General features: G+C 63.9%; 2 protein-coding genes across 7 annotated transcripts; one reads left to right on the forward strand and one right to left on the reverse strand.

Annotated features, from left to right (window-relative positions):
- Positions 1–48: 48 nt before the first annotated feature.
- ENTPD8 (ectonucleoside triphosphate diphosphohydrolase 8) lies at positions 49–4,125 on the forward strand. 3 transcript variants are annotated; one of them, XM_077771554.1, is made up of 9 exons: positions 49–196; positions 284–401; positions 1,579–1,729; positions 1,871–2,030; positions 2,126–2,356; positions 2,446–2,709; positions 2,940–3,050; positions 3,208–3,342; positions 3,427–4,125. In XM_077771554.1, the coding sequence occupies exons 1-9, from the start codon at positions 71–73 to the stop codon at positions 3,616–3,618; spliced, it is 1,488 nt and encodes a 495-aa protein (XP_077627680.1). In that variant the 5' UTR covers positions 49–70; the 3' UTR covers positions 3,619–4,125. The 3 variants fall into 3 exon arrangements, with proteins under 3 accessions (XP_077627680.1, XP_077627679.1, XP_077627681.1); XM_077771553.1 differs by having other exon boundaries at positions 2,451–2,709; positions 2,940–3,342; positions 3,427–3,562; XM_077771555.1 differs by lacking the exon at positions 3,427–4,125 and having other exon boundaries at positions 2,451–2,709; positions 3,208–3,335.
- NOXA1 (NADPH oxidase activator 1) lies at positions 4,085–13,613 on the reverse strand. Of its 4 annotated transcripts, XM_077771560.1 has the most exons (11): positions 13,314–13,613; positions 11,110–11,192; positions 10,063–10,171; positions 8,667–8,801; positions 8,310–8,417; positions 7,353–7,419; positions 6,316–6,319; positions 4,817–5,161; positions 4,573–4,687; positions 4,367–4,481; positions 4,085–4,281 (listed from the first exon to the last, which is right to left on the reverse strand). In XM_077771560.1, the coding sequence occupies exons 1-11, from the start codon at positions 13,488–13,490 to the stop codon at positions 4,193–4,195; spliced, it is 1,347 nt and encodes a 448-aa protein (XP_077627686.1). In that variant the 5' UTR covers positions 13,491–13,613; the 3' UTR covers positions 4,085–4,192. The 4 variants fall into 4 exon arrangements, with proteins under 4 accessions (XP_077627686.1, XP_077627684.1, XP_077627685.1 ...); XM_077771558.1 differs by lacking the exons at positions 4,085–4,281; positions 4,367–4,481; positions 4,573–4,687; positions 4,817–5,161 and adding exons at positions 7,059–7,102; positions 12,071–12,478 and having other exon boundaries at positions 5,415–6,499; positions 7,360–7,419; positions 11,110–11,355; positions 13,314–13,386; XM_077771559.1 differs by lacking the exons at positions 4,085–4,281; positions 4,367–4,481; positions 4,573–4,687; positions 4,817–5,161 and adding exons at positions 7,059–7,102; positions 12,071–12,407 and having other exon boundaries at positions 5,415–6,499; positions 7,360–7,419; positions 11,110–11,355; positions 13,314–13,384.
- Between the last annotated feature and the right edge of the window lie 6 nt (positions 13,614–13,619).

Raw genomic sequence — 13,619 nt, forward strand, 5'->3', positions numbered from 1 at the left:
GGGGGGCCCGGGGGGGGGGTCCAGTGCCCGCTGCTGCCCACGCCCACAGGTGCCGACCCTGCCCTCCCTCATGGGGCCGGCCTGGAGGCAGTGGGTCCTGACAGGCCTGCTCGGGGCCGCGGCGGCCTCAGGCCTCACCACGCTCCTTCTCATCCTGCTGGAGGCCACTGATGTCCTCCTGCCCACAAGCAGCAAGGTAGGCCCCCAGGCCGCGAGCAGGGGAGGCGGAGCGGGCTGAGCCGTGTGCCGGCCCCACGCCCTCTGACCTTGTTGTCGCTCTCAGTTCGGGGTCGTGTTTGACGCGGGGTCCTCCCACACGTCCCTCTTTGTGTACCGGTGGCCAGCACACAAGGAGAACAGCACGGGCGTGGTGAGCCAGGCCCTGGCCTGCCAGGCGGAAGGTCGGTAGGCAGCTCCCGGGGAGGCGGGCGGGCGCGCATGGCCGCTGGCCGCTGGGTGGGAGGGATCCCAGTGGGCTGGGGGGCTGGGAGGTGGTACAGGCTGGCGGCAGCTGGGAGCCACATTTACGGCTTTTAGCAAATCAGCAAACGAACCTAAAGGAAAAGTGGCTCGGAGAGGTTGAGTGAACTACCCGAGGTGGCACAGCTGGTCCGTGCGGAGCTGGGCCAGAGGCTTCACGTGCCTGCAGGGAAGCGGTGCAGAGCCCACCCAGTCCTTCTTGCCTCTTCCGGCTTCTGGTGGCTCCTGGGCTGTGGCCACATTGTTCCAGCCTCCCTCCCAACCTCACATGGCCTTCCTCCCTGTGCGTCTGGACTTCTCTCTCCTCTCTCTTAGAAGGAAATGGGTCATCTGAGGCAGGCTCCAGGCTCTGAGCTGTCAGCACAGAGCCCAGTGTGGGGCTCGAACCCATGGGCCATGAGGTCATAAGCTGAGCCGAAGTTGGACCCTTAACCGACTGAGCTACCCAGCCACCCCCCCCAAAAATCACCGTTCAAAGACAAGCATCAGAACACAATAATGAAAGATAACGTGATTATTTGTGTTCAATCAGCTTTTTACCATAGGGTTTGTTTTGCTTTTTGGTTTGTGGTTTTTTTAATCTACATGGGTCTTTAGGGTTCATCTAAAGGAAAAATCCTCAGGGCGCCTTGGGTGGTTCAGTCAGTTAAGCGTCCGACTTCGGCTCCGGTCATGATCTCTCAGTTCGTGATTCAAGCCCCGCGTCGGGCTCTGTGCTGACGGCTCAGGGCCCAGAGCCTGCCTCAGATTCTGTGTCTCCCTCTCTCTGCCCCTCCCCTGCCCGTGCTCTGTCTCTGTCTGTCTCTGTCTCTCTCTCAAAAAATAGAATCAAACGTTAAAAATTAAAAAAAATAAATAAAAGGATATGGTCACTGGGTTTAGGGCCCACCCGGGGAACCCAGAACAGTCTCATCTTAAACCCTTAACTTAATTACATCGGCAGAGACTCCTTCTCCAAATGAAATTCCATCCAAAGATCTCGGTGGTGAGGACATGGCGTAACTTTTGGGGTGGGGGGACACTGTCCAACTCACCACAGGCCCTTCCAGCCAGCCAGCCTTCGGGCCTGGAGCCTCATCCTGGAGTGCTGTGTTTCAGGGCCTGGAATCTCCTCCTATGCCTCCAATCCTGCACAGGCTGGCAAGAGCCTGCGGGGCTGCCTGGAGGAGGCGCTGGCGCTGATCCCAGAGGCACAGCACCAGGAAACGCCCCTGTTCCTGGGGGCCACGGCTGGCATGAGGCTTCTCAGGTGAGGTGGGCTGGCTCGGGGCCTGTGGCCCATCCGTGAGGGACAGCCCCGGGAGCTGTGGCGTCAACGCCTTGGGGGAGCAGGCGGAGCGCAGTGGGTGTGGTCTCCCGCCAGCTTTGGCTGCTGGTCTTCTCTGTCCAGCCAGAAGAACAGCTCTCAGGCAAGAGACATCTTTGAGGCGGTCACCCAGGTCCTGGGCAAGTCTCCCCTGGACTTCTGGGGTGCTGAGCTCCTGGCCGGGCAGGACGAAGGCGCTTTGGGCTGGATCACCATCAACTACGTCCTGGGCGCGCTGATCCAGGTGCCGTGGGCCGCCCGCGGGTGGGGGTCGGGTGACCAGGGGCTGTGGGTCACTGTGGCTGGCCCCAGCACTCAGTGCCCCCCGTCTGTGCTCAGTACTCCTTCTCTGGAGAATGGGTCCAGCCTCCGGAGGGGACGCTGGTGGGGGCCCTGGACATGGGTGGAGCCTCCACCCAGATCACCTTTGTGCCTGGAGGCCCCGTACTGGACAAGAGCACGCAGGCCGCCTTCCGCCTCTACGGACTGGAGCACAGCGCCTACACCCACAGCTACCTGTGTTTCGGGCGCGACCAGATGCTGAACAGGCTCCTGGCGCAGCTGGTGCAGGTCGTCTGGGCCGCGGGGGAGGCGGCGGCGAGGTGGGGCGGCCTGTGGCCCTGGGCTGGGCTCAAGGCCACCTCCCCGCCCTCATGCAGAGCAGCTCCGGCCTCCTGGTCCGCCACCCATGCTACCACAGCGGCTACCGGGCCTCGCTGTCCCCGGCTGCGCTCTACGAGTCGCCCTGTGTGCACGCAGCAGCCCCCCCAGACCTGGCCAGGAACCTCACCGTGGAAGGGACAGGGAACCCCAGGGCCTGCGTCTCAGCCATCCGAGGCCTCTTCAACTTCTCCAGCTGCCAGGGCCGAAGACACTGTGCCTTCGACGGGGTCTACCAGCCGCCCGTGCGGGGCCCGTTCTACGTGAGCTCGCCACCCTGTCCCCCCGGGCCCCTTCCTCAGCCCCAGGGCGCGGACCCCCTGGGCTCCGGAGGGGCTCTGCGCGGCTGGGCTCCAGGGGACTCTAGGCCCCGTGTGGGGGCGGGTGTGGACTCTACCTGGTTGGTCCAGGGCTCCTCTGACCCGGGCCCCCCGGGCATCGGCTCCAGTGCCCAGTGTGGACACGCACATCTCACCACCGCCTCTGCCCCCAGGCCTTCTCCAACTTCTACTACACCTTCCACTTCCTGAACCTCACCTCCAAGCGGCCACTGGCCGCTGTCAACGCCACCATCTGGGAGTTCTGCCAGAGGCCCTGGAAGCAGGTGCGCGGGTCCCAGGGCCCCCTGGTTCTCTGAGCCGCAGCCGTCACAGGCAGACTCCAGCGGGCAGGGACTCGGTGGGACCCCGTCCCGGGCGGTGTGGCCTGAGGGGAGCCAGGAGCGGGCGCATCACCCAGCCCCTCACGCCCCGGGCTCCCAGGTGGAGGCCAGCTCGCCCGGGCAGGGCCGCTGGCTCCGTGACTACTGCACCTCGGGGCTGTATATACTCACGCTGCTGCTTGAGGGCTACGGGTTCAGCGAGGAGACGTGGCCTGGCATCGAGTTCCGCAAGCAGGTGACCACCGGGCCCAGGGCGAGGGGCGCTCAGGGGCTCCGGGGCCAGCAGCCCACAGAGCTGACCAGCCCGTGTGTCCCGCAGGCTGGCGGCACGGATATCAGCTGGACGCTGGGCTACATGCTGAACCTGACCGGCATGATCCCAGCCGAGGTTCCTGCCCAGTGGCGGGCACAGAGCCACGGCGTCTGGGCGGCCGGGGTCACCTTTGCCACGCTGACTCTTGTGCTTACTCTGGGGGCTGTGGCAAGCCAGCTCCTCTGGCCCCGGGGCTAAGCTGGGCGGCCGCCCTGTGGCAGAAGGCACAGGCTCAGCTCCCATGGTCTGAGCTGGTCAGAGCCTCCCTGAGCTCCTGACCCCCGCAGGGCCCCCTTCCCCTGTGGGCTCTGGCCCCACGGTCAGATGGCCCCCACTGATGCAGGCCGTGTTGGGGCCTCCCCAGGTGACAAATGCCAGGCCGCAGGGGCCCCTGCAGCATCCCAAGGCGGTGTGACCTTCAGTGTTAGTGGGACGTGGGGCCTGGTCAAGCCGGACGTGGGAGTGACCACTGCCGAAGAAGGGGCCCAGCTCCCTGGGAGAGGCCGGCGGAGCCTCAGGAGGAGGTTGGGGGGTGCCCAGCCGGAACTAGGGCATCACTCAGCCTGAGGGGCGGCATCCAGGCTCCACGTCTTCTCTGGGAGCAGCCCCCCCCCAAAGCCTGTGAGGCCCTCGCAGTGGACAAACCCACGATAAAGACCACAGCTTAGCGGGAGAAGTTGCTTTATTAAAACCCTTGCCACGGAACTTCCTAGGGCTGACTTTCTCACTGGGCTGGGGGTGCACGGGGTTCCGGGTGGGGGTGCTGAGCTCCTCACACGTACTGTCCAGCTGGGTCCACGAAGCACTTGGGGAAAATGCCGATGCGGCCATCACAGTGGCCCTCCAGCCACGCCGGGTCCACTGCATGCGAGGGGACGTCAGGACTCCTCAGGGCACATCAGGTATCCGCTCACGGAAACCCCCTGAGCCCCGGCGCCCCACTGACCTTCACATAGGACGTCCACGATGTTCCCCGGCTGCAAGTCCAGGTCCTCGGGCCCCTGGGCAGAGTAGCTGTGCCGGGCCACCACCTGGTAGAGGACCGGCCGGCCGCTGGCGCCCTGTGGCAGGGGAGGCTGCATGCAGAAGGGCCCCAGGGCCTCCCCTGCCCCGCGCGCACGGGGCCCCGGCCCAGGCTCTCCTGAGGCTCACCCTGCACCGGAGCCGCAGGACCTGGGCGCTGGCCGCCGTGTCCCGCCAGGCCCGCTGTAGCACCTCCTCCCTGGCGAGGGTGACCCAGCGTCCCTCGTTGCTGAGGTCTTGGTAACTGCAGACAGACTCCTCCAAGTGGGCAGGGGTTGCTTCTGCCTGGGCACAGGGCCACCAGCCCCCCGTCCAGGCCCGGCCCTGGGGCTTCTGTCCCAGAGCCCTCGGGTCCTACCTTCCAGCAGCTCACCTGAGCTGCCCCTGCTGGGCCTGGTGGGGGAGGGCTTGGCTCAGCAGGGTCCGCAGGCTGGACAGGTCAGCTCCTCTTGGGGCCTTCAGGGCCAGCGTGAAGGCACACTGCACTACGACAGTCCCCAGGGACTCAGGGGCCCCCACGGCCACTCCCTGGGATGAGGCAGAAAGACAGCTGGTCGGCCAACGAAGCCCCAGATCTGCATGCTTCGGGCCCAGTGGGGGTGGCCTTCGAGCTGGGGGTGACGGTGGGGAAAGGATGGTGGCAGGGGCCTGGGGCTCCAGGCCTGTAAGCTCCTCAGCAGTGGGGTCCCCAGGGCCGTTGGAAGGGATGGGGCCTGGCCTCGGGGCCCCAAATCCCTGAAGAGTGGGGCGACATGAAGGCTCTTACCCCGGCACGAGAGGGGTCTTCAGAAGGGCCGGGGTCTGGCCCCCCTGCCGCCAGCAGGCCTGTGGAGGTTGACAGAGCAGGTTCTCAGTGGAACAGTTTGGAGCTGAGGACCTGCTGGGACCACACGCCCATTGGGAAGCACAAGGTAGCCAATCTCCTTAGGGGACAAAGAGGCTGCTCCCAGCACCCCCAGATGCCTGCCCCCCNAGGGAAAGCCACAGGCTTGGAGCAGGGGCCCGGATGGGGGGGCCCTGGGGCGGGGCCTATGGCCTGTGAGCCCGCTGACCAGCAGCAAGCCAAAGGTGCAGCTCACGCGGGGGTGTGCTGAGGGCACGCGCCAGGTCCTCGCGGTCCGAGGGACCGTCGACAGGCTGCCTTATGCCGGTGGGGATGAAGCTGCCATCCTGGGTGGCCCCAGGTGGGGCCTGAGGACAAGGCCAGGGACCAGCGGGACTTCAGTTCACCCTATGCTGGACGTGCCGGAGGGGCAGCAGAGCGCCCAGCAAGGCCCGGGCCCAGGCCGCCCTGACCGATTCTGACTTCAGGTGAGGGTCTGGAAGTCTGTTCGTACGGGAAGCGTTTGGACTTCAGCGTGTTTACCAGCTGGTTAGCGCCCCGCAGAAGCTGTTCACTATTGTGTCAGGGGGTCGAGGGCCTAAAACCCCAACGTATGAACTTAGTAAGTACAGATTTAACGGCCTGCGGGAAGGCGACGAAGCACAGCTGTGGCAGAGAACTGCGCTCCTAAGGGCGCAGGGCAGCTCAGCTTGAATCGGCTGAACGCCAGTGAAAGGAAAGTGAAGTGACCATCTGTTCCCTTACGAAGTCCTTCCATAAACTGAAAGTTCAATTCAACCGCCTTCTCTGCGCCCCTTCTCTGCGCCCCTCCTGGCGCCTCCTGGCTGCACCTTCCTGGGAGAAGCCTGTGTCCAGGAAGGAGGGCTGGGGTGACAAGGGCCACGGCTAAGCTGTGGATGCGCAGGCTGCAGGCCAGGCCCCCAAGGCCTAGGGCCGTGAGGACGGCCAGACTCCTGTCTGCACCATGGAGCATCAGCATGGGCCCCCCCGGACCCTGGTGTGTGGCCACCGTGGCTGGCTCCGGCCACGCCCCTGGCCTGAGCCCCGCAGAGTGCCCGGCTGTGGCCGCTGCTCCCGTGCTCGGGCTCCCTCACCTGCTCATCAGAGACGACGGGCACACGGAGGTCAGCCGGCCCCGCCTGCCCGGGGCCGACCTCTGTCTCCGCACCGGGGAGCCTCCTGGGACCACAGGCCGTGCCAGTGTCTGCAGCCCTGGGGGGGAAGGGGGGAGGGGGAGCCCTTGATGTCAGGACTTCCCCCAACTGAGGGCTCGCTTCCTCGCGGACGGCCTGAGTGGGCCCAGGGTGTGGAGACGAGGGGCGGTGCCGAGAACGGCCCCGGGTGAGGGGCTTGCTCTAAGTGCCTGCACCCTGTGCAACCCTGAGCACCAGCCCCTCTCCCGAGTTGGGACAGCCCCACCTGGGAGGCTCCCGTCTGGCAATGCCGGGGGTGTAGTTGTGCCAGCCCACAGGCCCGCCAGCGCCCTCCCTGGGCACCTTGGCTCTGAGCTCCTGTGCTGCTTGGAGTCATCATGACCCAAAGTCTCAACTCCCCTCTGGTGCCCACCAGGGCCAGAGGGACGGCCCTATGAGAGGGGGGCATGGGGAGGGCTCAGAGGCTAGACACCCCTCCCGACATCTGGGGCTCTGGCCACTTCCACTATGTAAAGGGGGTGTGAAAGTCCTGGCCCCTGGACAGCTGTGCGCAGGGGCTCCGGCCTCTGCCCCGAAGGAGGGACACGCACACACAGGTGAGACCCACCCCTTCCTACCGTGGGGCGGCGCCAGGCCCGGCTCTGGCATCTGCATCCTGAACCTGTGGGCACAGAATGCCATCCTCCCTCAGGAAGCAGACCCGTGGGTGAGTCCAGGGCGGGGAGGCCTGGCATTGATCCCCCCCGCCCCCCCGCAAGACCGTGTGATTTCTACGGACTCGCACAGAACAGGCGCGCTGCTCCCGATTCCAGAGCAGAGCTGGGAGGGCTCAGAGCATTTTCCTCCCTTAACAGTAAAAAGGCCTGAAGTGCTCACGCCTGCAACCTGACAGAGAAATCGGGGCTGGCGACCACGCACCTGGGGCTGCTGAGGCTGGACGCCCTCCTGTCGGTCGGCGGGGAAGGCAGAGGACACCACCTGGCACGGGTCAGCAGGGGACAGCCGGGTCAGCAGGCACCAGCCCCAACCCCCGGGGGGGGGGGGGGCTGTGATGTCGGCTCCCAGCCCTCGCCACCCACCCCGCACCCCTGAGTCTCTCATCGGCCTGACCCGAGGCTGCCAGACCACCACCGTGGGGGCTGGGAAGGCAGGCAAAATACGCCTGATACAGGAAAACATCTGTGCTGGTAGTTTTAACCTATTTTTAGTACAACTTTTGAAGTATATTTGTTTCTTAGAGATCTTCTGCTGTGATAAGTGGACTCTAAACTGACAGATCCATGCAGCCCCTGCCAGCAGATGTTTGCACAGGTGAGGTGTCTGTGGCATGTAACCTCGCCAGCACTGTTAACATGGTCACGTGCAGCTCGCTGGCCCGTGGTGACCTGAGGGTACTAGGGTCCACCCAAGGGCCACCAGCTTGAAGTCAATGTGAATTTTCCTTTGTGCACATGGGGGTGAGTTCCCTGCTCCCCAGTGTTCTGTGACTCTGGTGGTGCTGCCTGGCCCTGACCAGGGGAGGGCACGAGGTGGCCCAGGCCAGCCTGCTTCGCCCCCCCCCCCCCGAGATCTCGCTCTCCGGGACAGAGATGCAGGAAGACCCAGAGGCCCCAAAACAAGGAGATTCCGAGGCCAGAAAAGCATGGCTGAGGTGGAGGCAGGCAGGGGAGCCTTGGGGATCCCCATCAAAAAGGCATGAGCTCCCTCCTCTGCAGCCAACTTCTGGTAGCTTCTGTCTTCTGGTTCCAAGAGCCCGGGATGTGTAAACTGCACCTGGAGATGCTGCCCCGGCCTCCCGTCGGTCTGCAGCCTGCAGGCTGGTGCTGTCCCCTGAGCCCCAGGCCGGGACATGGACGCTGCCCACTGACCTTGGCCTTGCCCAGGAAGTCCACTGGCTTCAGGAGCTCCAGGTGCCGCCTGTGGGGCCGGAAGACCTCTCCCCTGGGGACCTGCCGAGGCTGCAGGTGTACCTGTTTCTGGAGGGGTCCAGCCAATGCAGACCTGAGCATCTGAGCAGGGGGGTGGCCTCAGGGGGCCACCCCACCCGCTTGTCACAGGCCATGGGAAGTCCTTCCCAGCCCCCCACCTGAGCACATGGGCCAGCTCCTCTAGAAAGTCTTGGGGGGCAGGGGGGGCTGTACAGATATGAGCCCTGGACGGTGGGCTAGGGGCCCAGCAGCCCCAAGGGGTGGGGACGGCCTGCTCTCCTCACCTGACCCCCTCACCTGCACTTGGTCCAGGGCAGTGCGCAGGTCCGTGTGGGCCCCTTCTGGCCCCTTGGAGAGGGCTTCCTCTAGGCTGCGGGTGGCCTCAGCCCAGAGTCCCAGGCGGCACTGGGCCGCCCCCAAGTTGAAGAGCACCTGGGAGCGAGATGGGCGAGGACAGCCTCCTTCCTCACTTAGTCCCACTCCTAGATCCGCCTCAGAGTCTCAGGCTCTCCCTCTCCCCCCACCCCTCCCTTGCCTTTGACCCCGGTCCCACCCCGACCTTTCTCCTGGCCTCGCCCTCAGTGCCACTACTCAGCTCCAGCTCCGGTCTCATCCCTGGTCCCATTCCAGGTCTCACTCCTAGATCAGACCTTCGGCCTGACCNCTCTTCAGCAGCCCCAGAAGAGGGCGTGACGCTGGTGTGGGGCTCGCTGGGCTGGCCTCACCCTCCAGACCCACTCACCTGGAGCAGTTCAGGGCTCTGGCACTTCTCTGCTCGGAAAATCCGGGGCAGATTTCCGAGCTTGGGAAGCCTCCTCTCTGCCTACCCCACCCCCATTCTGCGTCTGGCCAGACCTCTTTTGCGGCCCCTTCGTCTGGGTGCTGCCCTGCCAGTGCGTGGGTCTGGGGTGCTGTCCAAGGAACCCATTTCTCTGTCCTGTCCCCGTCCCGACCCCCGTGAGAAAAGACGTTTTGCCAGACAGGTTTGGGTTAAGGCTGTCGCCAGCCGGACACACTGAGGGCAGAAGCAAAGTTGCCTGGCAGGCCTGGGAGCTGACCCCCCCCCCCGGCCCCCTGCTGCTGCGGAGATAGCAGGTGCTCCCCCAACTCGTCCCGAAGACGCACACTCTTGCTGCGTGGCCCTCTGTCCCCATGGCCTGCTTGGTGACACCACACCCCCAGGGCCAGCTGGCCACCCTCTGGAGACTCTGTTACAGGCCTGGTGGGGGTCACTGCCGGGACAATGCCCCACCCACCCTGCACTGTGCGATGCCCTGGGCCAGGGGACGGGCAGGGGCTGTGGACCCCACCTGGCGGGGCTTTCCCACGATTTGTTGATTGCGACACAGCTTGTTGGGGGAAGGACCCAAGGCAGCGCGTTTCCTGGTTTCCAGGAGTGCTGGGGCTCCTCTCCATCCCCCTCCCTTGGCGTCAGCCACCAGAGAGCCAAGCTGCCTGCCTCCCGACCCCACCCGCCTTTCCCCTGTCTGCCCTCTGCCCCTCCCCTGCCCTCCTCCTGGACAAAGCACTCCTGGGGGCTCCCACCTCCTCCACCCCCGCCACAGTGGCCAGAAGGAGCCTGTCAGGCCACACCTGTGACAGTAACAAGACGGTGGAACCCAGAGGGCGGAGCCTGAGGGACCCTCCCCCCACCCACCCCCGGGCCAGAGCCACACCTCCTGTGCAAGCTCACCTCCCAGGCCTGTAGCTTGAACCGCAGGCCCAGCTGTGTATAGTCAATGGCAGCGTCATCCCTGAGCTGTGCCAGGGCCAGCCGGAAGTCACACAGGGCCTCCTGGAACCTGCGAGCAGTGAGGGGCCCCTCAGTGGCCGCAGGGAAAGGGGCCAAGCCCTGCCCCCCCCAGCTCTGGGGGCACCTGCTGGGGGACAGCGGTGGTCACCCAGGCCTCAGCACGTGGTGGGCCCTCAAGTCCTGACACACAGGCCAAGGGCAGACGTGGTTGTGAGGAGCGTGGGGGCACCACGTCCGGGGTGTGAGGTGATGCCGGCTCTGACCCAGCTCTGATTCCTGGGAACCTCACTCTGCTGCCTGGGCCCCTGTCTGTACCCCGGACCCTCTTCCCACCCCGGCTATGCGGGGGACCCTGAGCATTTCCTTCCTGCCTCACAGGACCCCCAGCCCCTGCGGGTCTCCCGCTGCAGAGACCGCCGGAAGCTCCGTGGCCTCCACTACCATCCCCACCTCCTCCAGGCAGGCTCCCGGGCCCTGAGAGGAGGAGGTTGTGGCCAGAGCCTGCCTGCCTGGCACGGGGCCTGGTGTGGGGCTCGTCCTGGAGGCGGGTGGGGCAGGGGACGCAGCGCCTGTCCTGCAGAATGTTCCCTCCTCTGGGAAGGACCACCGGGCAAAGGGCCCGGGTGAGCACTGAGAACCCCACCCCTGCCTGGGTCCTGGGGTACGCCATCCCCGCAGCCCTGCTCCAAGCTTCCTAATTTGCAGAATGGGTGTAATCACGCCATCCCTGCTACAGCAGGTGAGGAACAAAGGAGGGAATGCCCGTGAAAGCGCCTGGGGACGTCAGCTTAGAGACCGGGCTCGCTGTGCGCCTTCCGTGTCCCCCTCCAGCGCGGCCACAGTGTCCTGTTGCAGGCCTCCCTGAAGCTGTGGACGGGGTGGGCAAGAGAAGGTGACCCAGGGGGACAGAGGAGGCAGGGAGCACAAGAATGGACTTTGCAGAGACCAAGGGCCATCAGAGAAGAAACAAGGCACCTCTGTGCTCACCTTTCCAGCTGGAAGCTTGCCACTCCTCGCTGGAAGAAACCAACAGCCATGCAGGTGTCCTTGGTCACTGCCTGGTCAAATGCCTGGGGACAAAAATGCCCATGGATCGCCACAATCTTCCATTCCATCACCCCTGTGTCACAGACACAGTCCAGACAGATGACCAGTGACGGGGACCGAGGAATTCCCCTGGGCCCCACAACAGCCTGGCGCATGGCGTCACCATTCCGGTTCCCGCAGCCTAAGCTGGAAACAGAAGGAAGGACACAACAGAAGGAAACCGTGGCACATTCATCATAGTTATCTCTGGGGGATGCAGTTAGGCAAGATTTTTGTCTCTTTGAAATCCTATTTCTCATAGTTCACACAAAAGGACACACTCCTTATCTGTTAGAATCAGGAAGAACAACACAAAAGTCTTAGTATGTGTGTAAAGCACAGCTCTTCCTTAAACCTCACTCAGGAACGGTGCTGTCTGTTCCTAATGAGGACGGTGGCCCTCAGTTAAACACAGGCCACAGGAGGGGCATCACGCTCGATCTGGCCAAACGGGGGGCTCCCTGCAGCATTGGGTTTGACCTAAGGTTGAAGGGATCCATGGAGGCACTGACGTGGGGGGCACTCGGTGCCGGAGTCCATTTGTTGGCCACCCTGCCACGAACAGCAACCAAACTAGGCTCACGTAGGCTCCTACCCACAGACCACAGTCCGCTCTATGTTCCCCCTCACCCTGCCCTGCTCCCGAGACAGTTTTATTAATTGCAGCCATTCCATCTGCTTTCAAAACAATCCCCATGCTTCCAAGTAGTGTGCCCGTGCTTTCATCGCTTGATTTTATTGACTTTGCACAGTCCTCCCTCCCCTATTGGGCGAGAGGATTTAATTCGTATTCTTCTCTCGCCACTCTGGCCCCTCTCTCTGGTTAAGTCACGGTTTATGAATAAGCGAGAACTGGGCTGACCTCATGTCTACCATTCGCTGTTGAACCACCTGCTGTCAGTGATCGTATTCCCTTTCGTAGGTAACATTTTAAAACTGCAGCTGCTCCTGGGAATCGTAGACTGGTTCGCAGAGGCAAGACACGACAGAGGGGACCCCGGCAGGCGTTGCCCAGTCCTCCCACTCCCCAACCCCGGCAGTGAAGTTTTTGCAAATATTGACTTGGACGCTCTCCTATAACACCTAGTCCTCTTCATTTCTGTCATCTTCCAGGTAGCTGTCACTGGTGGTCTCAACAACCGTAGGATCCTGGTTCTTTCCGTTGGAGGGGCTCGGGCACCAGAGCACCGAGTAGGGTGCTGCGGAATTTTTGCGGAACATGCATCACTTTATTTATTTATTTATTTTTATTTTTAAATTTCTTTTATTTCTGAGAGAGAGAGAGAGACAGCGTGAGTAGGGGAGGGTCAGAGAGAGAGGGAGACACAGAATCCGAAACAGGCTTCAGGCTCTGAGCTGTCAGCACAGAGCCTGACGCGGGGCTGGAACCCACAAACCGTGAGATCATGACCTGAGCCGAGGTCAGACGCTCAACCGACTGAGCCACCCAGGCGCCCCCACTTTAAAGAACCAAAGCATTTAAAAGGCAGAGAGTGGCTCGTGCTGCCCCTTCTGCAGAGGCAGGTATGTGTGTGTGCCCGTGTGCACTTTGAGCTCTTGGTTCTGTTTTGGGGAACAGATTGGGAAACAGGAGAACTCAGATCAGACCGGACACACCTCTTCTCCTTGGCACTGCCACAGGCATCGGAAGAAGGCAGCGCTCTAAGCTCCACAGCTCGGGAGGCAGGCAGGCCCCCTCCAAGCAGGACCCAGCCTCCAGCCTGCTCCCAGGTATGTTAGCACGGTGAGCCCCTGACCAGCAGCACCCCAGCCTTTCCCTGTGATTGGGGAGTGTGGCACGTGGCCATCTCCTAGTGGAGGGGTGAAGGAGCACCTCACCTCCATCATGGCCCGTTCAGGGTGGGATCCTCCGACCACACAGTTCCCACCTGCTTCAGGCATTCACTGAGGCACCGGGGGGACACCCCAGATGACCATCAGGATGAAGCGGGGGGATCCCGGGCTCACCCCTGCAGCTGGGTCTTTATCGCACCGCTCCTTGACCAGCGAACCGTAAGGTTCTCCAGGGCCAGAGAACAGCCACCCCGAGAGTGAGGTCCCTGCGACCAGCCCTGGGTGCGCCCAGCTTTCAGGCCCCGGCTCACCCGCAGCGCGGCCTCCGGGTCCCCGGCCAGCAGGTGCACGCAGCCCACGTTGAAGCACATCCTGGCGGGCGGCTCCGGGTCGCTCGAGAAGAGGCGCAGGGCGCAGTCCCAGTCCTCGCGCGCCACGGCCTGCGCGCCCCGGTGCCAGTCCAGCAGCAGGTCCCCGAGGGAGGGCATGGCGGCGTGGGCGCCCGCGCGACCGGGCCACAGAAGTCCGCGCTTCCGGGACGGGGCGCGGCCGGCGGCGGCGGTGGGGGTCCCGCGAGGGGTCCGGCGGGACGACTGCGGGCCGAGGGCCGCGGAGCC

This window comes from Crocuta crocuta, unplaced genomic scaffold (genome assembly GCF_008692635.1).
Source record: "Crocuta crocuta isolate KB4526 unplaced genomic scaffold, BGI_CrCroc_1.0 scaffold1013, whole genome shotgun sequence".
Taxonomy (NCBI): Eukaryota; Metazoa; Chordata; class Mammalia; order Carnivora; family Hyaenidae; genus Crocuta; species Crocuta crocuta.

Excerpts from the sequence above, each read along its gene's own strand:
- NOXA1 (XM_077771560.1), bottom strand. The coding sequence starts at position 13,490 with ATGCCCTCCCTCGGGGACCTGCTGCTGGACTGGCACCGGGGCGCGCAG. Across the intron at positions 10,172-11,109 it reads GCAAGCTTCCAGCTGGAAAG|GTTCCAGGAGGCCCTGTGTG; the intron begins GTGAGCACAGAG and ends CACTGCTCGCAG. Across the intron at positions 8,802-10,062 it reads TCAAGCTACAGGCCTGGGAG|GTGCTCTTCAACTTGGGGGC; the intron begins GTGAGCTTGCAC and ends TCTCGCTCCCAG.
- ENTPD8 (XM_077771553.1), top strand. The coding sequence starts at position 71 with ATGGGGCCGGCCTGGAGGCAGTGGGTCCTGACAGGCCTGCTCGGGGCC. Across the intron at positions 1,730-1,870 it reads GCTGGCATGAGGCTTCTCAG|CCAGAAGAACAGCTCTCAGG; the intron begins GTGAGGTGGGCT and ends TTCTCTGTCCAG. Across the intron at positions 2,357-2,450 it reads TCCTGGCGCAGCTGGTGCAG|CTCCGGCCTCCTGGTCCGCC; the intron begins GTCGTCTGGGCC and ends CATGCAGAGCAG.